The sequence below is a fragment of the Spermophilus citellus genome (genome assembly GCF_964194105.1).
Source record: "Spermophilus citellus genome assembly, chromosome: X".
Taxonomy (NCBI): domain Eukaryota; kingdom Metazoa; phylum Chordata; class Mammalia; order Rodentia; family Sciuridae; genus Spermophilus; species Spermophilus citellus.
The window spans coordinates 26,904,219-26,932,058 of NC_138190.1; the positions used below are offsets into that span (position 1 = coordinate 26,904,219).

The 27,840-nt window shown below is 32.9% G+C and overlaps 1 protein-coding gene across 6 annotated transcripts in view; it reads right to left on the reverse strand.

Moving 5' to 3' along the window:
* The window catches only part of DMD (dystrophin), a gene marked incomplete at its 3' end in the record, with an annotated part of 2,539,585 nt that overhangs the window by 1,607,844 nt on the left and 903,901 nt on the right, over positions 1 to 27,840 (reverse strand). For 5 of the 6 annotated variants that reach the window (XM_081277777.1, XM_081277778.1, XM_081277776.1 and 2 more), the window contains exons 8-9: positions 10,145 to 10,326; positions 8,844 to 8,975 (exon numbers count right to left, since the gene is read on the reverse strand). In XM_081277777.1, coding sequence (XP_081133903.1) covers positions 8,844 to 8,975; positions 10,145 to 10,326 — 314 coding nt within the window. The remainder of the gene's footprint in view (positions 1 to 8,843; positions 8,976 to 10,144; positions 10,327 to 27,840) is intronic. The other variant, XM_081277780.1, reaches the window with a different exon arrangement.

Below are 27,840 nucleotides of genomic sequence, written 5' to 3' on the forward strand. Positions count from 1 at the left end.
ACTGATTAGCATAATTTAAAAATAAACTACAGTCCTCCTTCAGTTACTATGAGGGATTGGTTCTAGAACTTTCTGTAAATACCAAAATCTGAAGATATTCAAGTTCCTTATATAAAAGGTCATCATAGTTTCATAAACCTACAAGTTTTCCCTTATACTTTAATTCATGTCATAGTTAATACCTAATACAATGTAAATGTTATACAGTATTGTTTATGGAATAATAAGAAAAATTCTCTGTACATATTTCATACAAATGCAGGGTTTTTTACTGACTATTTTCATCTATAGTTGGATAAATTCATGGAGGGAGAATCTATAGATATGGAGGGCTGATCGTATAAGGCTAGATTGAGATGTAAGGGAAAGCGTTATTTAAGAGGAGAGAGAAAGACAGATCATGGAAAGTTTTGAAATCCAGGCTAACAGAGAGGAAGGAAAAGATGCCAACGGAAATCAGTAGGAATTAACTAATGAAAATTAACAATTAACTATAAAAGAGTTGAAATAGAAGACTGCACACATGGCTAGATTATTGTAAGCACAGATAAAAGTAAATGTTAGATAACCCCTGGAACTATAGACAAGGTTGAGCTCAACTTTAAATATGTTGAACTTGAGGTTATGGTAAGACATCTCTGTGTGTAAACTTTAGTCAGTTGGGAAATAAAACTTTAGAACTGGACCTTTTCAGGGATAGAGTTGAAGCTCTGAGAAGAATGAAATATTTCTGAGTAGAAAGAAACATTGAAGACATGCATACACTTTTTATAATGGGTACTTCCTTTGTATTTCTTTTGATTCTTGAATATCTAAATGCTGTTTTTCACTATCTAGTATTATCAAATGTATCTCAGCTTAACCCTATACTTTATGAATATTTATCATATAAAAATTTGAAAGATAACTCTGCTTTTCTTAACTTCATCTTTAATTATTTTGAAGAAACCCATAAATATGGGTTTGCTGTTTTGTCTCTATTATTATAAAAGCAGATTTTACTGTCAAATATAATTATAACTTTTGCATCATTTTATAGATATTTTGTAATATGGAGATGTGTCTATGTTATTTCTATGTACTTTATGTTCACTCTCTATTTTAAGTGTTCAGTCGCTTCTTATTTCACAAATGCATAAATAATTATTTATGTGTCCTATTATGAGTATTACACTCCCTAAGATTGATAGCTATTGTTCACTATATAATGAAAAGGACCAGAGAGAATGACTTTTGTCTTCCTAAATAGAGGACTAATGTAAATAAAGTATGTAAGGGTGATGGGAAAAGAGAAAACCCTGTGACTGATCAGGCTGGGGGTTTCAAATGGTAAAACATCAGAACCGATACTAGAAGTCATGATATTAGGTTTCAATCCCAGTTCTGCAAATGACTAGCTGCTTCAACTAATCCCTTTTTTTTCCACTGACATATCCCCTCAAATATGATTGCAAAAACTCATCTCACACATTTGTTATATTGGTCAAATTATATGTATATTTGAAAGAGTTTTTAAAACTGCAAATATTAGTTAAATAAGAAAAGTGCCTCTTTTTTATTCTGGCATGATTTCAAGGCATATAATCCCTCTTATCCTTATAGAATTATAGGAGTATAAAAAGTATGAAGAACTTTCCAAAGCTTGATTCCTTTAATTTGTAAGTATTAAATAGCAAAGGACACTACTGAGGGGTCAAGTTTATTAAATGGATGTGGACTAAGCTGTGTTAAGGAACACAAAGATAAGGTCCTTGTAGGCAGAAACACAGTATATAGTTTAACTTTTTCCCTACATTTTTTTTAGCATAAGAGCAGCTTCACAGTGCCTCTGGAAGAAGGATGAGGCTAATATGCAGTCCATAAAAGAGAAAGGGAACAACTTGATGCTGAGGAATACCTGGGAAAATGCAAAGTAATATGTACCTACTGGTAGCTTCAGATAATGGATGCCTTCAGATAACGGATACCTTTCTCAGATTTGCATGCCACAGTAGTAGACTGTAGGTAGAAAAAACACACACCTTCCAAAGATGTCTATGTCGTAATCCCTGGGATTTGTGAATAGGTTATATTCCATAACAGTGAAGAACTGAAGGTGCAAATGGAATTAAGCTTGCTAATCATCTGACTTTAAAATACATGATGTTTCCTGGATTATTCAAGTGAACTCAATGTGATCATAAAGAGGGAAACAAATTTTAGATCAAAGTAATGTGATATGAGAAAGACTCTATTGCCCTTGAGGGGGCTATGAACCAGGGAATAAGGGCAGCCTCTAGAAGCTGGGAAAGGCAAGAAAACATATTCTTCCTTACAGTTTCTGGAGAGAAATCAGCCCTGCTTATAACTTTATATTAGCTCAGTGAGACCCATGTTGAATTCCTGAACTAAAGAATTGTAAGATACAAAGTTTTTTGTTAAAGATACAAACTATTTTGTTACAGCAGCAATATAAAACTAATGCATAGACTAGTTATCAGTTACCAGAATGGATTAATCCAAGAGGGGTATGATTTTGCCCAGGTGAACATCAATTTTTCAGTGTAATTTTTAAGTGTTGCAATGCAGGTAGCCCCTGACTTTCATTCTCTTATAAACTCACTCCTGTTAGCCCTCCCCCGCCACACACACACCCCACACACCAATGAAATTGGTCTTATAGAACTGACTATAAGTAAGAGTCCGAGTAAGTATATAACTTAATGGTCAAAATGGAAAAGTTTTGAGAATGAATAGGGGTATTATTAGTAATTACACTGTGATAACAGTGTAATACGAGAATTTCCCAGGGATCCTACCCTACTGACATTTTGTTAAATTGACTGGCTAATATTCAGTTTTCTATGTTATTTGAACTAATCTTTAATACTTAATAGACACTATTCTTCCTGAAGCACTTTCTCCTCCTGGACTGTAGAGTACCACACCTCCTTCTTTTCCTCTCCCTCTTTCTGACTACCCCTTTTAGGCCCTTCTCTGACACATTCTCAAATCTAGAGATCTCCTATCTATCACTATCTACATTTTTCAGGGGTAATCTCACCCAGGTCAATGAATTTAGATATTATGTACACACTGGTGCCTTCCAAATTATTTATCCTCAACTCTGGTTTGAGAAATACTTGTCAACATATATTCAGATTCACAGGCATTTCAAGATTAACATGTTCAAAACTGAGCTCTCAACATTAACTCCCAAACTTGCTCCTCCTACAGTTAGTCCCATCTTTGTTGGTGGCAACTATTCTGCCTGATCCTTATGCCAAAAAACCATGTAGTAATCCTTGTTTTATTTAATTCTTTCATAAGACATACTTAGTTGGTCAAGTATGGAATGATCTTTATGCAATGGAGGCCTCCAATTTTTCTAGCAGTTATGCTATTTCAGAGATTATGAAACAGATTCACAGATAAAATTAAGTATTCAAATCATACCATTTATTAAATTAATTTAAATTATGTGATAAGAGGAAAGCGATGGGGAAGGTAGTACAACTATGAGAAGGTACAAATAGTTAAAAGGAGCACACTATTTAAAGCATGAGTTATGCAATGTTCATGTTTTGTTGCATCAACCTTTCCTGATGATTTTATGGTGGGCAGAACCAGAAGCAAGATTTACAGTAGGGGTCCAATACACAGAAGGCAACTGAGGTCAAAACATATATTTGTTGTACTGAGGAGATGCAGAGGCATGCAAACCTAGCTTTTAGTCATAGTTCATCAATTAGTTTGCTATGGGAAGTATATGACTTTTTAGGTAGAATCTATGAAGGGATACAATAATACTATACTGAGTATCACCAGTGAGTAGGCAATTTAGAAATGATATAGCTTTCAGCTGAGAGATGATTTGAGTATATCTTGTGATTTGTTGTTTTCATCTTTTTTGTCTTTAAGAAACATTCTTGTCTATCCCATCATTTATTCCATCTATTTTAATATATGAAGCATATTATGAATTCATTATCTATATTTAACACACACACTACTATACCTGTTGCTTATGTCTTACAAGCTACTTGTTCTTCATTAGCTAAAACCCATAAATCAGTTTACTTATGTTTTACGCTTCATACATATTAGAAGTTGTATTCATCCTTTTTGTTTTTGTTTTAAACAATACCACGAAAAGTTCTTAAATAATTCAGCAAACACTTGCTTTGCATTACCTTAGCAAGTTGTGTGGGTTGTCCTTTAAATTATCTGGAATTCATCAACTATTATACATCCTGCTTACTGAAGTAATCCAGATGTAGACTTCTGTCATATCTTTCACGGATTATTACAGAATTCTAACTCATCTCCCTGCTTCCATCTTTCTCCTATCAGTCAGTTTCCCACTCATATCTCTCCCTGATATTCCAAGTATCATCAAAGTTTACAGCTTTTATACTATTGTATTTTTAAAAAATAATTTTGTGGTTGTGGAAGGACAACATGCCTTTATTTTATATGTTAATTTTTATATGATTCTAAGGATTGAACCCAGTGCCTCACATTTGTGAGGAAAGTGCTCTGAGCTACAGACCTAGCCCCTGTATTTCTTTTTCTTGGAAGTCTCTTCCCCAGATACTCATGCTTCCTTTCAATCTTTACTCAAAATTTAACTTCTTAGTCCTTCTCTTACTGCCCAAAATAAAATTTCAAGTTCCATTCTACTACCTATTGCACATTACTCTTTGCCGTTTTATTTTTTAGCACTTATTTTAACTATCAATTTTTAATATTTTAATATTTGACATACTATTTTAATTATTTAAGAAAATACTTTCCATTGAAATATTTTCTGTGTTTCTTTATTGATGTAATATTTAATCTTACAATGATACCTATATATAGTAGGTGATTAATAAATGGTAAATTATTGAATAAATGACTACTATTCCATGCATGAGTAGCCCCATATAGAAGAACTAAAATGAAGAGTTTAGTATTACTCTAATATTAAGATTACAGGCTTTGAGTAAAATGAATCTGAAATAGACTTCAGGATCTGTCACTTATTGATTAGGCATTGAAATATGGATAGCACTGGCCAATTTGTAAAGGAAACCCAAAGTCAACCTTGGTGAAGGGATGCATAAAAGCTAAGATGGCAAATATGTTGCTTCTTACAGAGGAGAAGCAGTGACTTAATTTGGTTGAAGAAAACATAAAACACATGAGCGTGTAATAAGCATGAAAATGAAAATCACTAATGGATCATGATGCTTTTACAAGAAATTAGGAATGGATTGCTATACAGACAAATTAAAGTGAGGAAAATTTTAGGAATAATATTATTAGGGCTATGAATAAAGAAATGGATTCTGGTTTAGAGAATGTTGAACTAAAGGTAGTGATATCAACTGTAAGTTTATTTCTGTAATCTGATAGACATGTACTAAGAGAGTGAATCAAAAGGGCACCTATGAAAATTGAATGGACATAACTTAATTGAGAAATGTTTCAGAGAAAGGATTGGCTGGATTTGTTTTATTATTGATTATCAGATCAATACAGAATAGAAAGATTATGTATCATATGTAAGCCTCAATGACTATTGAGTCACATCCTCATTCACATAACAAAAAGGACAAGAAAAAGGTCCATGAATGATGAAATAAAGTTCACTTGGGGACAATAATAGGTTGAAACATAAATGTACCTCAAGACATAGGTACACTTCAGAGATTTGAAAATGAGTTGGAAACATGGCTGTAACTCCAGAGAGACTGGAAGTGTTAAGAACACAAATACAATGGTCACTTCCATTCACACTGAATACAGGTGATCAAATCATATGGATAAGGGAATGAACATACAGACAGAATGGACAAGGGATCTTCCCAGAGATACCTATGCTGAGGGAGTTGGAAGAGGAGAAAGAGCAAGATAATGAATGACATATGGAATTGTAATGGGGGAAGAAGAAGAATCTACTGAGTGTATAGACTTTTAGAAAAGTGTTTCAATGATGGTGAAAGTCATGAAAGCTTAATAAAATCATTTCATTCTGTGACTAAGAATATTTATTGTTAAGTAAATAGATGAATGAATAAAGCATATGCTACACTACAGATGGTAGGTAAAAGAAAGGATTGCATAAAAGTATACAAACAAGACAATCAGAAGATGTTTGGGAAAGAGGCATGTGAAAGAATTCCCCATGCAAAGACACTTCGCCCGGAGAATTCCAATTTTATTGCAAAAGGCTGTGTGCTTATATAGAACTAAGGGGGAGATGGTAGGGCTTAGATAAATGGCAGGCCAACGTTTATTGGCAAGTTCTTCCAGATATCAGCTCCAGAGCCCAGGAATTAGTTCTTATTGGGCTAAGGTTCCCTGCCAGCAAGATTTGAAATTGGCGCCGGCGGGAGAGTTCACACGGGCAGGAACTTTTCGCGCCACTGCAGAAAAGAGGAAGGTAGGAAAAAGAGGTCTTTAGGCGCCATGTTGGGGTTTTTTCTCTGTACATGGATGTGTGCATGCAGAAGTTTGGGACAGAGTGAGGACTGAGGAGAGATGGACACATTGAAGATGAAAGAGAGATTGAGGATATTTTATAAAAGATACAATTAGCATAGAGTCATGATAAAAATCATTAATAGAGGAATTACGCACAATTATAGAAAGGATGTCATTAATTGTGTGTGGCTCACACCAAATATTATTTCTTCTTGGGAATTTATGAGGATAACTCTTTTATTGCTAGGGATCCTTTCACCTCAACAAACTTTAATGAGTATAAATCCCATTTTCCAAGTTAGGAACAGAAAGATAATTGATGTTTGTAAGATACTGAGACCTGTGAATATTATTGATAGCTTGTATGTTTTGCATAGGAGACAGTCACTTGGATGTTCCTCTCCTTTTATGTAGAAAATGTTATGCTTCTTTGCAGACCACCAAAAACCTGACAGAATCTAATCCAATCTGTCTTTGAGTTCATTGGAAGTGGAGCAGACAGTGGAGAATCAGTCCTTATAAGATTACGAAAAAAAATTTTCTTAGTGTGACTATTGAGGACATAAACTTATCAAAGTTAACTACGTGTAACATCATCTTCTGATGCGCTCCCTTTAGTAACCATCAGAATATGTCATTACCTATCTCTTATGATTTGTGCTGCTTCTCTTCTAAAAAAAGAGGCTTATTTCAATAGCCTATGTTAAATGACACAGATAAGCAAATTCAACTGAATGTTTTATGAAATATTATATATTTAGTAATATTTACATGAAAGTAGACTGAGCATACAGTTTGGCAAAATTTAAATCCATTTACAATTATCTCATTAAGGAGTCATACCTGAGCAATGCCTTAATGAGGTGGTAATGAGGTACAAATATATTGCCAGAATAGACATTGGAGAAAAGAAAAGGCAATTCAATAAAGGGATAATGAGGGGGAAAATCTTGTATCTTTCTTTTGGTTTATGCCCCTTTATTTTAGGATGTACTCCCTACTCTGTAAGCGTTGGTGGTTTTCATGGGATAAGAGTGATTAAAAAGAGCCTAGTGAGTAAGGGAAGAATAGATAGATTTAAATTTTAAATGGAGATTAAAATAGTATTTCCCACCCATAAGGGATGTTAAAAGGATTAAATTAGTTCACATGTGTCATATATGAAAACACTCAATAATGTGTGACAGAATTATTATTTTTAACTGCTAATAAGGAAACTGGTTGTTTCTTGTTGAAGATTATACAACTCATCTTTTTGAAAACTTAGAAAATGAATTGAAGATGAGGCTGAGTCACAAAAATCTTTCTCACTCAGTCTCCTTTATTTGGCTTTGCAAGAAACTAGCCAAGGATACAGGCGTAACTCTGCACTAAAATAGATGTTTCCTTGGGGGAATCTTACACAGTTTAGAATTTTCAGCCTCATACATCAATTAACTGACAAATGAATTGCTAATGATATGTACAACACTACCTTAAAAAAATCAATGAGTCTCCAAAAATGTATACTTTCAAATTTACCAATAGGATCAGGTGAATAATTTCTAAACTCCTTTTCATAGTTCAGTTCTTATAAAAAACACTTCCTCAAGAACTTTTCAAACTACTCTAATGAGCCAAATGAAGCATTTTTTTTAAAAAGAAATTCTTGCAAATCTAGCAACTCTAGTATGTATCATTTCCATGCTCTAACACATACAAGGCTATGATTTCTTATATTTTTAGATTTTTCTACAATATTGCAAGAATGGAAAACTCCACTGAGAAAATCCATCATGTAGAAACTATTAAATAGTGCATAGAATCTGACCTGGTTCTGGTGTGACTTTTTTTTAAATAAATACTTCATATACTATTATATGCAAGGTTTATATGTGTCTGTGTGTGTGTGTGTGTGTGTGTTAAATAAGCAAAATTAAAAGAGATGATATGAAGAAGGTTGCAGTTATATTTTTCATAAATTTACTTTAAGAGAATAAATATATAAAAATACTTCTAGTTTCATTTATAGATCAGATTTCTAGAAAAAGCCCCCAAATATTATAATTAGAAATGTTCATGTATTTATCCACACTTTTTATAGTTACAGATATAAAACTGTTAATGATAATCATGTTCTTTATAATCATTGGTAGCCTTTGTGAAAGAGAACCTTAGAAGTAATTATATCATAAAAGTACAAGTCACTATTTCAAGCATCTTCATTCATGAAGAATCAACATATACTAAACCTAACAAAGCAGCATCATCCGAGAATCTGATAAGACTGGGGAAAAAAAAAACAGCTTGAAGAGAGAAAAAAAAGTGCTGACAATTTCAAACAAACAAAAGCAAAGTCAGATTATCTTGGAAGAAGTTCTCTGTTTTGTAGAAGACAGTAAATGTTGACAGACCTGTGAAGGAAATGGACTCCGCGAGGGGTCAGAGGTGGTGACATAAGCAGCCTGTGTGTAGGCATAGCTCTTGAACCGAGGCTTAGGCGAGGAAGATGTTCGCTCATAGCCCTGTGCTAGACTGACCGTAATCTGCAGAGAAGGGTTTTGGGGAGGGTGGACAGACAGGAGGATACATGGTAAGTAACCCTAGAAGGACTACTTTCCAACATGCCAGAAAATAGAACATTAAATGGAAATGATGGATGAAATATTTAATGCTAAACAGAGATAAGTGATATCAGAAACTGATATACCCCAAGAATTGTGAGGCTTACAATTCTTGTGGTACAGAACAGATAATCTGGGAAGATAATGAAGGTGGGTTTGAACCATGCACATTTCAGAGTGACACAACTCCAGTATTTATATGGTATGATGGTCTTCAGTCTTACAAAAATAGGCATCCAAAGGCAATTTTCTCTGAACCCAAAGTAAACAAGGCAAAATTCATCAGATCAATACCCTGGAAAGGACTGAAGCTTTCATAAACTAAATATAGAACTAGCTCAGTAGAGTGCGAAAATTAGGCTTAAGAACTTTCCACACCTTCAGCAGACATTTTGCTAAAGGCTTTTTCATCACTGTTTTTGTCTATGAAAAATACAAGAAAACACCCCAAATTACCCACTGTTGAGAGCAAGAACAAACCAATTAATGGAAGAACCCCACTGCAGTCTATAAAATGATTTAATAAATAATTTTATCATATGTATTCTCCATTTAATTTAAATTAGAAATGTTTTTAATCACTTTTCAATAATATTAAACTTTAATAATTAAAAATTGCTAATGCATCAATAAATTGCCTCCAAAAATTTTAAAGTACATTATTAAACAGAGAATTTGCCTTTGTTCTTGCTCTGGTAATTTACTCTTTACTCTAGTTGATGGAGAGTTTGAAGTTTAATATGCACATAAGCCTGCCTTTTGTTTTATTTCAACTTAAATATGCATACAATTTAAATGTAATATATTCTGTATTCTATATTCCTATAATACAATGCATATCAATAGTAGAGTATTTTAATAATGTGCTTTAAAAATAATACAGTACATATCAGATGAAATTTAAAGGCTTGCATTATCTCTTTTTGTCACTGACTTTCTATGTATATGCACATTATGCAATGTATACATATAGTGATATATGTGTGTGTATATATATGCATGCATTAAATAGGTATTTTTATGTGTGATACTTAAGAATGTATATAAAGTAGAAAATATCTTTGATATTAGTTGTCATTTAAATCCTTTACCTGTCGAGAATAGTGCATTTGATGATGTAATTCAAAATGTTCTTCTCTAGTCACTTTTGAAGGCCTCGGCAACATTTCCACTTCCTGGATGGCTTCAATGCTCACTTGTTGAGGCAAAACTTGGAAGAGTGATGTGATGTACATTAAGATAGACTTCTTATCCGGATAAGTGGTAGCAACATCTGTAAGCACATTAACACCACACATCAATTTTTGGTTTCTATATTTGAGACTCTGAAAGGGTAATGAACAAATCAATGTTACAGGAAGAAGACAGATTAATGAGCACTCGATTGTCCATGAATGTCCTCTAGAGACTAATTAGAACATGATAATCAGGCCTAAAATATCCCTGCAATTTGGCAGACCAATGAGATGAGCACTAAAGTTAATTTCTTTTGCTTCTTCACATAAAAACTTCATTCTGTAATTCTTTTTCCTAACTCAAATTGCCAAAACTCACCCATCTAAGAGACTACCTTTCATTAGAAACAAAAATAAAAAATTACACTTTCCTTTCCACAGAAAGTTATATTAGCATGTCAATTAAGATGGTGTATTTGTGATTAAACAATTATACAAAAAGGTTTAATGCCTTGGCTCCTAGTAAACAAAACTGACACCTCTTTATTACATTTTTGCTGGTATTAAAGTATGTAAAGAGCTAATTCTGATTCTGTGTAAAAATGAGCCATGTATTTCCTCAAAAAATAAAATAAAACACCATATATCATGTGGATAATGATTAGTAATATTCACTAAGTATATTAATGATATTCGTTTCCCTTATGGTGCATCTGTTAAAGTAGGATGTTACTTTCCTTCTTGGACTTTCAAAATATATTTAAAAGTCCTCCACATAGAATGACGCTGACTTCATGTCATTTACTATATCCAGGGAGTGATATCCAGTGAATATCATATATAATATTCAGTGAGTTAAGTGTGCATTATCAATAATAATTTGTAATACCATATATAAAATGGAAACTCCTTTGAAAGATTCTTGTGCCACTTGGCATTGAAATTTACCCACTGTGCTCACCCCAGGGAAACAAGATGTAAAAAATATCCTTTGTGTGAAGTGAATCATTAATTCCAGAAGTAGTAAAATGCAAATAATTGCATTTTACTATTCAGTCCTTAAAAAGAAGTAAATTCTGTCATTTGTAAAAACATGGATGAACCTGTAAGACATTATGCTAAGTGAAATAAGCCAGGAACAGAGACACAAACAATATATGATTTTACTCAGATGTGGAATCTTAAAACATTGAACCTGAAGAAGCAGAAAGAAGTGACAGTGGTTTCCAGAAACTGGGAGGGGAGATTGGGAAAATAGTGGCCAATAGATTTAAAATTTGAGTTAGTTGCAATCAGTTCAATGGATCTACTCTATGACCTAATTAATAACAATATATTATATTATTAAAGATTGCTAAGCAAGTAAATTTTAAGCAATCGCCACAAAAAACATGATAAATATGATGTAATGAGTATGTTAGTTTGATTTAGCCATATCATAATGTGCACATATTTAAAAACATCTGGTTATATACATGATACATACATATAATTTTTACTTATCAAATTAAATAATTGCTTAATCAATTTTAAAACAAAAAACAAAAAAGGAGACCAGTAGTCCTGTCAAGAGGCCAAGGTTCTTAGGCAATGTAACAATGTATTTTTGTTTCCACATATTTATCTGAGTTTAACTATAACCTTGAAAGATATCTTTAAAATATATATATTCTAGGCAGGTATTCTGATTATGAGTGAAAAAGTCAAGAGTAAAATTTTAAGTCTGCTAGAACAAAAGGAGGTTGAACAAGTCACTTAATCCTTTGTAAGTAGGACCATAAATTAATCAGAGTTACTATTTTTAAGGTATTTTTAAAAAGAATTAGAGGGGAGAAAAAAATTAATTTTCCTTGGTCTGCTTCTATCCAAAGTATATAGTGCTTCTTAATATTTAATGTGCATATGAATCACCTGGAGACCATTTTAAACTACAGAATGTGGTTCTGTAGGTCAAGGGTGGAATCTGAAGCCTTGCATTTCCAATAAGCTACCATGTTATATTAAAACTGGTGGCCTGAGGAACAGATTTTGGGTAGCAAGTTTAAAAAAAAATGCATCTAATCTGTTATATCATCTACCATTGGGATTTTAAATACTTTTTTCAAAAATATATTCATTGGGCACTTCTATGTACAAAGACCAAGGGGTACAAAGTTATACATTTACTCTGCACCGTATTTGCAAATTTGATCACTGACCAACAGATATTAAAGATAATATTTTTCAAGTACTATTTATAAATAATTAAAAGAATATTTTGAGCATGAATGCTACCTTTCTTCAAAATCTACTAATTGGGAGGAAGGAGGGATGCATAAATGTGACTCAATAAATATAAAGTTAGATAGAAGGAAGAAGTTCTGATATGCTACTGAACAGTAGGGTGACTAGAGATGATGATAATATACTGATTATTTCAAAAAGGTTGAAAGAAAGGATTTGGAATGCTTTCATCACAAATCAGTGATACTATTTGAGAATATAGATATGCTTACTCTGATTTTGACATCCTAATTATATATATATATATATATATATATATATATATATATATATATGCATTGAAACATTACATAGTGCCCCATTAATACATAAAACCTCTATATTTCAATTTAAAAAATAACTAAGATCCTATCAACTTTGTAACTCTGAAATATAAAATCTCCCAGTCATTTTATAATTATTTTTCAAGTATTTTTCCTAGTATGATGAACAAATGATTATAACTTGAAATTCAAAAATGCTTTATTTGGAGGCTGGGGCTGTAACTTCGTGGCACAGTGCCTGCCTAGCACTTGTGAGGTTCTGGGTTCGATCAATAGCACACCCCCTAAAATAAACATATAATAAAGGCATGCTGTCCATCTACAACTACCAAAAAATTGCTTTATTTCCTTCTTATAAGTAACAAGTCAATTTACCATGTCATGATATCTTAGAGCTCTGTTGAGTGTCTTAATTGAGAAATGCATTGAATTATAAAAAAAAGATCCCTTGCCTATTCACTGCTATGTTTTACAGAGATGTGTATGTGTGTATATTTGGCCTCAAATATATGCCATAACAAAAAAAGAAAAATGATTAAAAAATTATTTAGGCATTATCACTACTGCCCCAAGGAAATAACAAAAATTGTAATAGAGTGAAAGTAAATCTTAAACATCATGTGAAGTGAAAGTAAATATTAATAAATATCAGTTAGGGTTTTCAAGATGATAGGATAGAGGAGGTCACTTTCCTAGCTGCTCCAGGGTGAGAAACCAAAAAATCAGACAGGCAGATTCTCTGCAAGGTGGGTGAACAAAAAAGTGGCGGGTGGGGACTTTACTGGAATTAACATCTGGACATTCAGAGTAGATCTGGGACTCAGGAGATTGGATATAACAAAATAAGGGGAAAAAAATCCCCAGCAGCATAGCCTCTGCCACAGCCAGGCAGTTCCTCCACCAGCACAGTGGAGGGATAAGGAAATTAAAGGAATCTGCATTTATCAGAGGCCCCAGATGTGATTCCATATTTAGAAGATCCAAAATATTCCACTAGAAAACTTCTATAACTAATAAATGAATTCAGCAAAGTAGCAAGATATAAAATTAACACCCATAGATGCCCTTCAGTAGATGAATGGACAAAGAAACTGTGGTACCCAGTAGAATAGTACTCAGCAATAAAAGAGAATAAAATCATGTCATTTGCATGTAAATGGACTGAGTTGGAGAATATAATGCTAAATGAAGTTAGCCAATCCCCAAAAAAACAAATGCTGAATGTTTTCTCTGATATAAGGATGCTGATTCATAGTGGGGCTGGGAGGGGGAGCATGGGAGGAATAGATGAACTCTAGATAGGGCAAAGGGATAGGAGGGATGGGGGTAGAAAAATGATGGAATGAGATGGACATCATTACCCTAAATACATGTACGAAGACATGTATGGTATGAATATATATTTTGTATACAAGCAGAGATATGAAAAATTGTGCTCTATGTGTAATATGAGTTGTAACACATTCTACTGTCATATATAATAAATTGGAATAAAAGTAAAAAAAATTAAAAATAAAATGCATTTCTATACTCAGTGATGATTACACGGAAAGACAAATTAGGAAAACTACACCATTCACAATAGCCACAAAATAATAAAATATTTGAGAATCAATGTAACAAAAGAAGTGAAAGACCTCTACAACGAAAACTACAGAACACTAAAGAAAGAAATTTGAAGAAAACCTTAGAATATGGAAAGATCTCCCATGTTCTTGGTTGGGTAGGCAGAATTAACCCTGTCAAAATGGCCATATTACCAAAAGCATTATACAGATTTAATGCAATCCTATTCAATTCTTCATTGAAATAGAAAAAGCAATCATGAAATTTATTGGGAAAAATAAGAGAACCAGAATATCCAAAGAAATTCTTAGCAAGAAAAGTGAAGCAAGGAGGCATCACAATATCAGACCTTAAATTATATTATAGAGCCATAGTAACAAAAACTACATGGTATTGGCACCAAAATAGACACATAGACCAATAGTACAGAATAGAAGATACAGAGACAAACCCACATAAATACAGTTATCTCATACTAGACAAAGGCTTCAAAAACATACACTGAAGAAAAGATAGCCTCTTCAACAAATGGTACTAGAAAAACTGGAAATCTATATGTAGCACAATGATATTAAACCCCTATGCCTCACCATACACAATACTCAACTCAAAGTGAATCAGGGACTTAGGCACTAGAACAGAGATCCTGTGCCTAATAGAAGAAAATGTAGGCCCAAATCTCCACTATGTCAGCTTAGGAACTGATTTCTTTAATGAGTCTCCTGTAGTGCAAGAATTAAAATCCAGAATCAATAAACAGGATGCTATTAAACTAAAAAACTTCTTCACAGCAAAGTAAACAGTCAATAACGTAAAGAGAAAGCCTACAGAAGGGGAGATAATCTTTACCACACATACCTCAGATAGAGAATCAATCTCCAGGATATATAAAGAACTCAAAAAAACTTAACACGAGAAAAAAAAAAAAGAACAAATAACTCAGTCAATAACTAACTATGCTAAGGAACTGAACAGATATTTCAAAGAAGAAGTTCAATTGATCATCAAAAAAAAAATAAAAAAAAAATGTTCAACATCTCTAACAATTAGAGAAATGTAAATCAAAACTACATTGAGATTCCATCTCACTCCAGTCAGAATGGCAATTATCAAGAATACAAGAAACACTAAATGTTGGCAAGAATGTGGGAAAAAAGGTACACTCACATATTGCTGGTGAGACTGCAAATTGGTGAAACCATTATGGAAACCAGTATTGAGAGTCCTCAGAAAACTTAGAATAGACCCAATATTTGATCCAGTTATCCCACTTCTCAGTTTATACCTGAAGGACTTAAAATTAGCATACTACAGTGACACAGCCACATCAATGTTTATAGCAACTCTATGCACAATAGGTAAACTATAGAACAAACCTAGGTGCCCTTCAACAGATAAATGGATAAAGAAAATGTGGTATATATATACACAGTGGAATATTACTCAGCCTTGTAGAAGAATGAGATGATGGCATTTCCCTATAAATGGATGGAGCTGTAGAATAATATGCTAAGAGAAATAAGCCAATCCCAAAGAACCAAAGGCTGAATATTTTCTCTGATATGCAAATGCTAATGGGAGGGGGGGCTAAGAAAAATAGAGGTAATTTGGATTAGACAGATGGGAGTGAATGGAGGGTAGGGGGTAGAAAAGAGTGTAGAATAAATTGGACATTATTACCCTATGTGCATATATGATTACACAACTGGTTTACCTCTACATCATGTACAACCAGAGAAATGAGAAGTTATACTCCCTTTATGTACGATGTGTCAAAATGCATGCTGCTGTCATGAGTAACTTATTAGAAATAACGAAAAAAATTGAAAAAAACACAAAAGTAAATAAATATCAGTCATTACAATAAATGTACACTTAATCAACAAAACTAATAATGTTTTACCTTAAGTTATTACTGTCCTACCTCTAATATCATGCTAGATTCTATGGGGCCAGAAGCTAGAGGTCAATAGTTCTTTTTAAAAGAAAATGATTTAGAAATTCTAACATATTTTTAATTCCTTGAATATGTATTGCTGAAGATCTTTTATATTCAAAGAATTTTAATAGATTATCTAGGAGATTAAAAGAGATTTCATGGATTCCACTCAAAATTAAGAATAATAAATAATAAGAAAAGTACAAAATAATTTCATTGCTGAATAGAATTTAAAATGTGTTCCTCTATTTGGTACAACCAGTGCTTAAACATGTTTATATTTTAAAAAGTTATATATCATTGAGGGATCAATTATTTATAAATAGGAAACTTAAGTAAGTATGTATAGAATTCTATAAATATGGAAATGAAGAAAGAGGGAAGAGTATTTTAGGTAGTAGAATAACATGAGTAAAGGTGCAGAGGTAGGAAATGATTAAACATGTATTGGGAATAGTGCTTTTGGCTTTCTTAGCCAGAGGGGGAAGTAGTGAATAATATGATAAAACAAGTCAGTTGCATGTGGAACATTGAGGGATCAGCAGCAAAATAGAAAACTTGGCTGTAGTCCAGTAGGTTAGAGAACCACTAATTACTTTTGCACAGGAGTATGACACTATCAAAATTTTATTAAAATACAACTGTTATATGCAGAATGGATTGATGGAGAGAAAACTGGAGGTAAATAGAAGGCAAAGACCATAATGCAGACAGGAGTTATTAGAGAACAGAAATGATATTGTGTATAGAAAGAATAGAATACAGGGAAGCATCACAAAAATTCTAAGATTCAAAATGACTTCATTCAATCTTCAAGTCATTTATTCCACATTCTTTGGAAATGCCTGTATAAAAAATCTGGTGCTAAGCCCTGAGAATAAAAAAAAATCAATAAACTGAGAATAAGATGAAGAAGGAGAAGGAAGAAAGGGAAAACTGATTGTTCTGTAGCCATGGTAACAAGTAGCCATCAACAGGAATTTAAATCAATTAGCTGCTTCTGTGATTGTTACCATGTATCCCTATAACTTTCTTCTGAAAGTCTGCCAGTTATGAGTAGTTTTACCCCAATGAACATGAAGTCCAGAAAGTAAATCCATTAATAATAGTTTCATCTGAATAATCATACTTATAAAGATGACATCAACCTACTCCCATCTCTGAATGTTCCCAGATCTCTTTTCCTGTATGTTTCCCTCAAAATCTAGGAATACTCTTTAAAAAAATCTTTGGCTAAGGAACTATAATTTCCTCTTATATAAGTAAGCAATAAATTCAGCTTTGTGCTTTTGTTTCAGATAGTGGGTTATGGTTTCATTGTTTAATAAAATTCAAGCAATGATGTTCAGTATTTGGTATTGGAATGTACAATGAAACATATCATTTAGTGAAATGCCATCGTTTTTCAAATGAAGAAATAGAAGCCCAAGATGGTTTTGTGGCAAGTTCAAAAGCTAGTCAGTATCAGATTACAAACCAGTCATTGTACTATACTGCCTCATATCTTTACCCTCACTCTCCCAGATAATGCTTTTAGTGTATTTGAAGACCCAGAACTTCAAATTAATTTTGGTGAAACTCTGATCAATGTGGTTCAGTTATCAAACAGTATTTCCATTTTCTATATTAGTAGTTATTTCTCTTTAAGTGAGGCATAACAAGAATAAATATACATAAAAATGAAACTTCAGCAGTAATCAAAAAAGGCAAATTAAATAAACATGTGAGTTTTAAACCATATTCATTTGCTTTCCAAATTAACAAACAATTATAAAAGTATAACAATCAGTGTGCAAGAGTTTCAGTGATTTGGCCAGACTCCTATTTAACTTAAAGAGTATCAGTTGTTTTTGTCTTTATGAAAAACATTTTGGCAATGCTTATCAAAACCTTAAAATCAGAGTTGGGGTTGTAGCTTAGTGGTAGAGTGCTTGCCTGGCATTTGCAAGGCCATGGGTTCAAACCTGAGTATCAAGCAGTTAAAAAAGAAAACCCTTAAAATGATCATTCTGAATGTTCCAGTAATTTTCTTTCAGGAATCCACCCATAGGAAATGGCAGATATTTGAATGAAGATTTTATTAATGTCATGGAAAATTTAAACAGTTTTTATAATGCAGAAATTAAAGCAGGCCAACCCAAACATCTTAATAGAGAATGACTGAATATATAACTGTGTAGTAATAGTACAAAGCCATTCAAATGTTACTTTTGAAGAATATTTAATAATATATTAAAATCAATACTTTATGAAATAACATCAAAACAGCAAAATCTGTAATTTATGTAGAATGTCATAACAATTTTAGAAAAATAGACCAGGGAACATATTTCAATATATTAACAATGTGGATGTGGTAGTAGCAATGAAAATGCTTTTCTTTTGCTACTTCATCTTATCTATATTTTATAAATTCTCTAATCAACACACATTAATTTTATAATTAGATAAATATATTCTATGGTGTTAAAAAAGAATCCACAAAGATCCAAAAGGAGACAATAAAACTTTCTCAAAGTTTGCATTCCCTACGCCCTCATCCAAAAAATGTCAATGCAAATGAGTTTGTTATGAAACCTGTGCCTTCCACAAAACTATTCTTATCTTGGGCAGTCACCCTCAGGAAAGTCCGATTAGCCAGCTGCCAGGCATAACCTTGAAACACCTCTGGGAAATCTAAACAAGAGACTCCACTGTCAAAATCTGAGGTCAGCTTTCTTCCCAGAGAAAGTCAGGAAGTGAAATACTTGATTATAATGCATAGCATGTGTAACTGGAAAGAAGCAGGATTTCAAAGATAACATGTATAAATATGCCTTCACAAAGCTTTGGTAGGTCAGCCTTATAAGAGTTTTATTGTTTTAAGAGGGGGAATTTCATTTAGCAACTATGATAAGAACAAACCTGGATCATTTCCCAGAGTTTGCATGAGGAACAAAACAATTAAATAAATAAATAAATAATAAAATCCCTATTTGAAAGAGAAGGGAACAGATGAGCTGGAGAGAAGAAACTTGTACTCCCAACCTAGACACAGCCAGATAGTTCTAAACATGAAAATACAAGGACATATATGTTGGCACAATTGAAACTTATGATTGCAAAAATAACCACCTACATAGATGCAAAAGTCTAAAGAAATTACTGCTAGAAATAAAGTGAGTCATCATTTGATGTTTGAAAATGAAGAGATTTATGTTATAAAGTCATCTAGTTCTAAATGCTAGAGTTTAGTTGTTAAAAGTATAACAATGGACTAAATCATTAAAGCGTTTGCTTGTTATTTTTCAGTTCAATATATTACATTCATCACTGCATTCAAGATACTTGTAATTTTCCACTTACATGTCACTATATCAAATTGATATATTTCAATAAGAAGAAATCATTTGCACAGGTCCTCTCATGTTAAATTCTTGAAATTCATTCAATACATGTTCTGGATTCACTAAATTAAGTACTCTTTAATTAACTCATTTTTAGCATTTCATTCACTGATCCAAGTAGTTGCTTTTATCATCTAATAACAATGCTTCTCATTAAAGGACTATAAAATATAGTAATGAACATAATTTGCATTGATGAAGATGATTCAGTTTCATAACAACAGTAATAAAAATAAAAAGCAATAGCTTTAATTTATCCATGAGAAACACTAAATCATCTTATCTTTAAAACATGCAACTATTCTTTTCAATATGCTTATGGTACAGCTAACAGAAATCTATCACCATCATCTTGGTATAAGTAGAAAACCGTGGCCCAAAATACATCATGGTTACTTAGAACACAATGGAAAAACAAAAGCAAAAATCAAAATCAGGTACTGACAAAAGAAGATAAACTAAAACTACTTCTGCTTTCTGAATATTAACCAAAAAAAAATCCTTAACATAGATCTCCAGATACAACTTAAACCACATATATTCAATCTAATAAATAATGGTGGCTGAAAGTGATGTTATTGATTATGAAGTGTTATATTCAAAGTATGAGACACTGAAGTTATGTTTAACAATATTTATTGAGTTACTACTTTTTTCCATGCTATATTCTATACTTTGAAGATAGGTAAATAAATGAGCCGAGAGATCTGTTCTCATGGAACACTAATTCCAATGGCAAAGGAAATTGTTTCATTGTATAAAAGAGTTGTTTTCACAAATGCATACTTTGTTGGGCTCTTTTGGGGGACTTGTAAAGGAATGGGAATTATACAGTGTTCATACCAAATATTCGTAGATTGATAGAGAAAAATGCACAGGAGCTGATAGGGAAAGATTGATTAATTGGAAATTCTCAATTGATGCTGTCTACAAGTTTCAAAAAGTACCTTTAAGTGGAAAGGTTTTTTAAAGATCAAAGGTCTCTGATGAGCAACTAATCAAAATAAGATACTAGTTTTAAATTTTCAATTCCAAAATGCAAAATAATTTAAAAATTGTTTCTTTGCTAGCTATTCATTATGTGTGTACCCTGTAGGAATATGTTTTACTTTTTTTTAATTGGTGCATTATACTTACGCTGGGGTTCATTATATTATGGGGTACATATTATATTTGGGTTCATTTTGAAATAATCATTATATTATGGGGTGTATCATATTATGTTGGGGTTCATTTTGACATAATTGTTATATTATGGGGTGTGTCATATTGGGGTTCATTATGACATAATCATTATATTATGGGGTGTATTATATTTGGGTTCACTTTGACATAATCATGCATGCATGGAATATAATTTGCTCCATTTCAGTCTCTAATATTTTCCCTTTCTCACCTGTCTTCTCACTAGCCCCCCTTCCATTCCCCTTCCAATATTCTATTGGGCTGGGAGGGCATTTTTAATTTTTAAAAATACTCTTGGCCTTTTAAAACCTTAGAACAACTTTTCAGTACATATTTTCTAAAACCATCATAATACAAGCTAACCTGACCTAACACATGGAAGCTGATCACACAATGTGGGAGACTATTGATAGAAAAACATTTGTACTTTCTTACAATTCTCTCTACAAGCCTATTGTGGGAAGAACTATTGGAGTTTCCATTTGAGAAGGAAGTATTTAGACGCAGTGACATTTAACTCTGCTTCCTTAATTGTCACCTGCTGTTTTTGTGCATTGCTTTTGACCTAACCAAATTGACTTATTTTTCCTACTTCTAGAAAAAGTGGAGTAAGTTAACTAATACCAGTTTCTATCATCTTTACTAACACAAAATATTCTATTTCTATTCATTTTTTAACAATATTAGAAACGACAGTTGATAAATAATAGGGTCCAAATGAAGATGTTTATTTCATGTGACAAATTTAATTGGCTATTATGGTTCTCCCTGGTATGTTTTGGGATTTGGAAATATGCCTGATGGTATAAAGGCAGCTATGAAGCAAACACCTTAATGATGACTACCTTAAGGCAGAAACGGTATATAAAGATCAGCTTTTTTTGAAACAAATACTATAACAATTTCCCTATGTCATATCGAAGTGCTTAGCCTACTGAAGCAAACATATCTTGATCAAATCATGATCCTGCCACTAAAGGTAAGATATTGTGATAAAATTAATTTCCTTTTGTCCCAGTTTTTAATTCCAAAATGAATCATATTACCATTTTGCAAATAGCTGCAGACAACATTAAGAGAGAAAAAGAATGTGGAGTAAATGCTCAATATATATTTTCTATTACTTGTCATGATTTGTTTACAGTTGGCAAATATTTATGGTTTCATGTCAGGTGTAAGACATGACATTAGTTCACCAGGGAATTAATCATTTTTATAATTAGATTGGCTCTATCATCTAACTTTTAGCAAAGAATCAGTAAAATACTGAACCAGCTTGAAGGTATATAACTTTGATATGACTCTCTTAGTTACAACACATTTATTATGGGTGGTGTCACAGAGCAGCAGCATGTATATATGCTACATAAGAAGGGGTGCAGTGTTTTGGAAATACTATCATATGCAAAGTGCACAAATGATAATTGATGGCAAAGAAGTTTTCTTGAACTAATCCCAAGTTACATGGAAACATAACAAAATCAAAACCAGTGGCCAAACAACTTTGATATGTATCATTTCCAGATGCAAGTAGAGACATACTGATGAAATTTACTATAAACAAGTGGCAAACTTTAATATATTTTCTATTTGTTTTTTAGTTTTATTGATTTTATTTTTTAAATACACAAGAGCGGAATGCATTATAATTCTTATTATGCATAGAGTATAATTTTTCATATCTTTGTATATAGAGTATGCTCACGCCAATTCATGCCTTTATATATATACTTTGAGTTTTTTTGCATTACAATTCTTATTACACAAATATACCACAATTTTTCATATCTATTTATATATAAAGTATGTTGACACCCAATTCAATTCTTCATACATGTACATTGGATAATGATGGCCATCATATTCCACCACCCTTGCTAATCCCCTGCCCTCTCCCTTTCCCTCCCATCCCTCTTCCCTATCTAGAATTCATCTATTTTCAACTAGTCTACTTTTGACAGTACTAATAGAATTTCATTTGAGTATGAGTTTGGGCTTTCTGGCTTTCACCAATGTAATTAGGGCTTCCCAATTATCAATGCAATACTATGCAAAGATGATAAATAACTTCCAAAGTGAAAAATAATACAATTTAGAACTTCACAGAAGCAAAGATAATCAAATGTGAAGCAATGATGGAGAAAGGTACAAGTGAAAAAAGAAGCATCAAAAATCAGATAATAAACAAATCTGAAAAAATAAGGAATAATATTTTCTATAAAATAATGCCATAAATAATGTTTAAAAATGCATTAAACAACTTAAATGATTGATTTTAATAAAATTTGTACATATTAAATATGAATAAATTATATTCTTATAAATATTAAATAGAATTTTATATGTATGTGTTGAAAATGCTGCATTAATGAAGGTATAATGTGGAATAAAGAACATAGGAATTTGTGAGGGAGCTAGATTATTTTTCTATACTTCTATGTATGATGTTTGGAAATTAATTATCAGCAAAAATCCCTCATTTTTTACATAAGACACAAATATTGATGTGTATAACTACTTTCTTCTTATTAGAACTGAAATTTAGTCATTCAAATAACAGCAAACATCTCTACTTGTACTTTGAAACTTATTTTTTATTGAATCATCAATTTGTCCTTAGCCTACAAACATGTTTTCCTAGTTTCCACTTTGAAGACAAAGAAAACTTGAAAAGCAGAGGTATACTGGTAAGTTGGTTTTCCAAAAGACAAACAAACAAACAACAACAACAAAAACCAAATAATAATATCAACAAAATCTCTGATTTGTTGTGTTTACCAATCTCCATGATATAAATGATTTCAACTTGCCAATGGGTTACCAACCTGCAGGCATAATTTATGATTAGTTAACAATCTGCTCTCATGAATACGTATGATCTGGTTCTAATATACCATGGTAACTGTTCATAGGATTGCTCACATCTTCTTCCATATATTTCTGTTTCTCTGATCCCCTCCACAAAAGTACTTTTGAAATGTTTCAGCTACATTCTATGTATCTACTTTCCTATATGCCCCTTCCATTCAGTTCATATTAATTTACCATTTAATATATGCCAGGTACTCTTTCAGAAGCTAAGGAATGTAGCATTGAAGAAAGCTTAAGTCCCTGCCTTCCTGGAGCCTAGATTCTAGTTGAGACACAGGCAATAATTAAAAACAAGTCTCTGGCTTCTCATATTTTAAGTGCCATAGAGAATAATAAAATGGATAAGGGATGAGTAAGGTCAATATTTTAAAGGGGATGAGCATGGCAGGCTTCTCCCTAGATAATACTACATCAGAGAGCTGGTTCTGTCAACTCTGCTAATGGCTACAATGTTGCCAAGCTTAATGGATGTTTTTCTATCTTCATCTTATCTATAGCTCCCAGTAGCACTCTTCCATTCTTAAACTGCTTTGTTTTTCTTGGCTTCTTTGACACTACATTTGCAGGTTTTTTCCTTATCTACCCACATTTTCCCAGGCTCTCCTTCTACCTCTAACAATTTAAATGAAACAAAATTTTGAAGAGGTTTAGAAGATAGATCTGGGTGTTCTTTAGCTACCTTCATTCTTCCCTAGGTGATGTCATCTAATCTTAGTGATTGCACTTGCTTATATCCCCAACCCCATCCTGCCATATTGCTAAAATACCGATTTCCAAATACCAGTCTCCAAGTGAGATCTCTTCTGTCAATCAAGACAGATGATAAAAAGGAAATCTATGTAGTGATATTTCAAATTTGTTACATCCAAAATTAGGCACTCTGTTCTCTGCAAAATCATTAGACTTCCATTTATCTACATTTTCAAATATGGTAACAACATTCATACATTATATCAGGGTGTAAACGAAGGATACATCCCTGATTTTTCTTTGTTTCTACATTCCCTCACTTGTTCTACTATGAAGTATTATCTTTTCTGTATTAAAAAGGATTGTGTATCCACCTGTCTTCATGTTCACTATTACTATCTAACCCAAGCTATGGTCCTACCTTCTGAGATTAATACATTCCCATCTTAACTATTCTCATGCCTCTCAATCCATTCTCTTTGCAACAGCTGAAATGATATTTTCAAAAAACACAAATAACAAATTAATTTGGATTACCCTCATACTTAACACCCTTCAAAGGCTCCTTGTTTTTTTCAGAATAACTATACACTTCTTTCCTGTCCTATAAAGTGGTACATGCCACAATCTTGCACACTCAGCTGGTGGTACTTCAATGGTATTTCTCTTTCTCTTTGTCTACTGTTTATTAGATTTATTCACTTTTTTTTGTCTCAGACACCACATGCCTTTTCATACCTCTTGACCTTTACATGTGCTACTTTCTTTACTTGAAATATTTTATTCATCTTTTACATGTTTAATTCATTCTTATTCATTAATCTTAGCTCATATGGAACCTCCTCAGAGATGCCTTTGTTCTTCATTTTAGGAAGCCTGTTCCCTTTGCTTTCTTTCATCCTTTCCATCACTTATTACGAACTTTTTTTTTTATTTTTTCAATAATTCCTTATTCTTTCTCTCCTTGTATGACTGAGTCATATGTTAGAAAAGGGCGTTTTGGTCAATGATAGATGACATATATGATGGTTGTCCCATAAGAATCTCCTTTCACATAGTGACAATATGACTCTCATACCATTATAGCACAACACATTACCCACATTTCTGGCAATGCTAGGGTAAATAAACCTATTGTGCTGTCAGTCACATAAAAGCATAGCATACACAATTATGTATAGTACATAATGCTTAATAATTATAATAAACAAATATGTTACTGCTTTCTATATCTAGTCTACTGTACTTTGATCATTATTTTAAAGTGTACTCCTACTTATAAAAACATTACCATAAAATAGTATTCTGTGTTATGCTAGCAGCAGTCTAACACATATGGTGCTTGTGGCATCTCTTAATTGAATCAAGAGGCCATAACTATCTTATATTTGATAAAGGGGCTAAAAGCATGCAATGGAGGAAGGATAGCATTTTCAACAAATGGTGCTGGGAAAATTGGAAATCCATATGCAACAAAATGAAATTGAATCCCTTTCTCTCGCCATCCACAAAAATTAACTCAAAATGGATCAGGGAGCTAGGTATCAAATCAGAGACACTGCGTCTGATAGAAGAAAAAGTTGGCTACGATCTACAAATTGTGGGGTCAGGCTCCAAATTCCTCAATAGGACACCCATAGCCCAAGAGTTAACAACAAGAATAAACAAATGGGACTTAATTAAACTAAAAAGTTTTTTCTCAGCAAGAGAAACAATAAAAGAGGTAAATAGAGAGCCTACATCCTGGGAACAAATCTTTACCCCCCACACCTCCGATAGAGCCCTAATATCCAGAATGTACAAAGAACTCAAAAAATTAAACAATAAGATAACAAATAACCCAATTAACAAATGGGCCAAGGACCTCAACAGACACTTCTCAGAGGAGGACATACAATCAATCAACAAGTACATGAAAAAATGCTCACCATCTCTAGCAATCAGAGAAATGCAAATCAAAACCACCCTAAGATACCATCTCACTCCAGTAAGATTGGCAGCCATTATGAAGTCAAACAACAACAAGTGTTGGCGGGGATGTGGGGAAAAGGGTACACTTGTACACTGCTGGTGGGACTGCAAAATGGTGAGGCCAATTTGGAAAGCAGTATGGAGATTCCTGGGAAAGCTGGGAATGGAACCACCATTTGACCCAGCTATCGCACTTCTCGGACTATTCCCTGAGGACCTTAAAAGAGCGCACTATAGGGATACGGCTGCATCAATGATTATAGCGGCACAATTCACAATAGCTAGACTGTGGAACCAACCTAGATGCCCTTCAATTGATGAATGGATAAAAAAAATGTGGCATCTATACACAATGGAGTATTATACAGCACTAAGAAATGACAAAAGCATAGAATTTGCAGGGAAATGGATGGCATTAGAGCAGATTATGCTAAGCGAAGCTAGCCAAGCCCTAAAAAACAAATGCCAAATGTCTGCTTTGATATAAAGAGAAAAACTAAGAACAGAACAGGAAGAAAGAGCATGAGGAAAAGACTACAGTAAACAAAGACGAATGGGGGGAGAGAAACGGAGAGAGAAGGGAAAGCATATGGAAATGGTAGGAGACCTTCAAGGATACATAAAATTATAAGAGGTTATGAGGGGCAAGGGGGAGGGAAAAAAAAAAAGGGAGAGAATTGAACAACAGCAGGGGAGGTAGAGAGGGAAGATGGGAGGGGAGGGGAGGGGAGGGGGGATAGTAGGGGATAGGAAAGGTAGCAGAATACAACAGTCACTAATATGGCATTATGTAAAAATGCGAATATGTAACAGATGTGATTCTGCAATCTGTATTTGGGGTGAAAATGGGAGTTCAAAGCACAATTTGAGTCTAATGTATGAAAGATGATATATCATGAACTATGTAATGCGATAAATAATCAATAAAAAAAAAAGAAAAAAAAAAAGAGGCCATAACTTGTGATTGACTTGTACCATTCAAGTTCATGTAATTGTATTTCAATTATACTTCATCATGTTCACACAATGACAAAGTCACTTATTGATGCATTTCTCAAACTATGTCTCCATCTTCAATGGAAACGTAAGTGTGTGTAAGTACCATAGGACAGGAACTTTCTCTAAATTGTTTAACCACAGACCAAAAAATAGTACATACTAAGTATTTTTTAATTTAGTAAACGAATGAATGAAGAGCTAATTAGGACTGATGGAAATAAGGTTTCACTTTTGTGGTCTACATATATGGACAAAGAGTATGATGCAACTTGAAAATTGAGAACTGGTTAAGGAGAAGAAAGCACTCTAGCAAATAGGAGTAGGCAATATTTATCTACCTACAAAATTATATGAAAGAAATTCTGTTTCATATTTGATTAATTTGCATTGAGCATCAGTTATGTACAAGGAATATTTATTTCTTCCTCATTTAAACATCACCACTCTAGTGAGTTAATA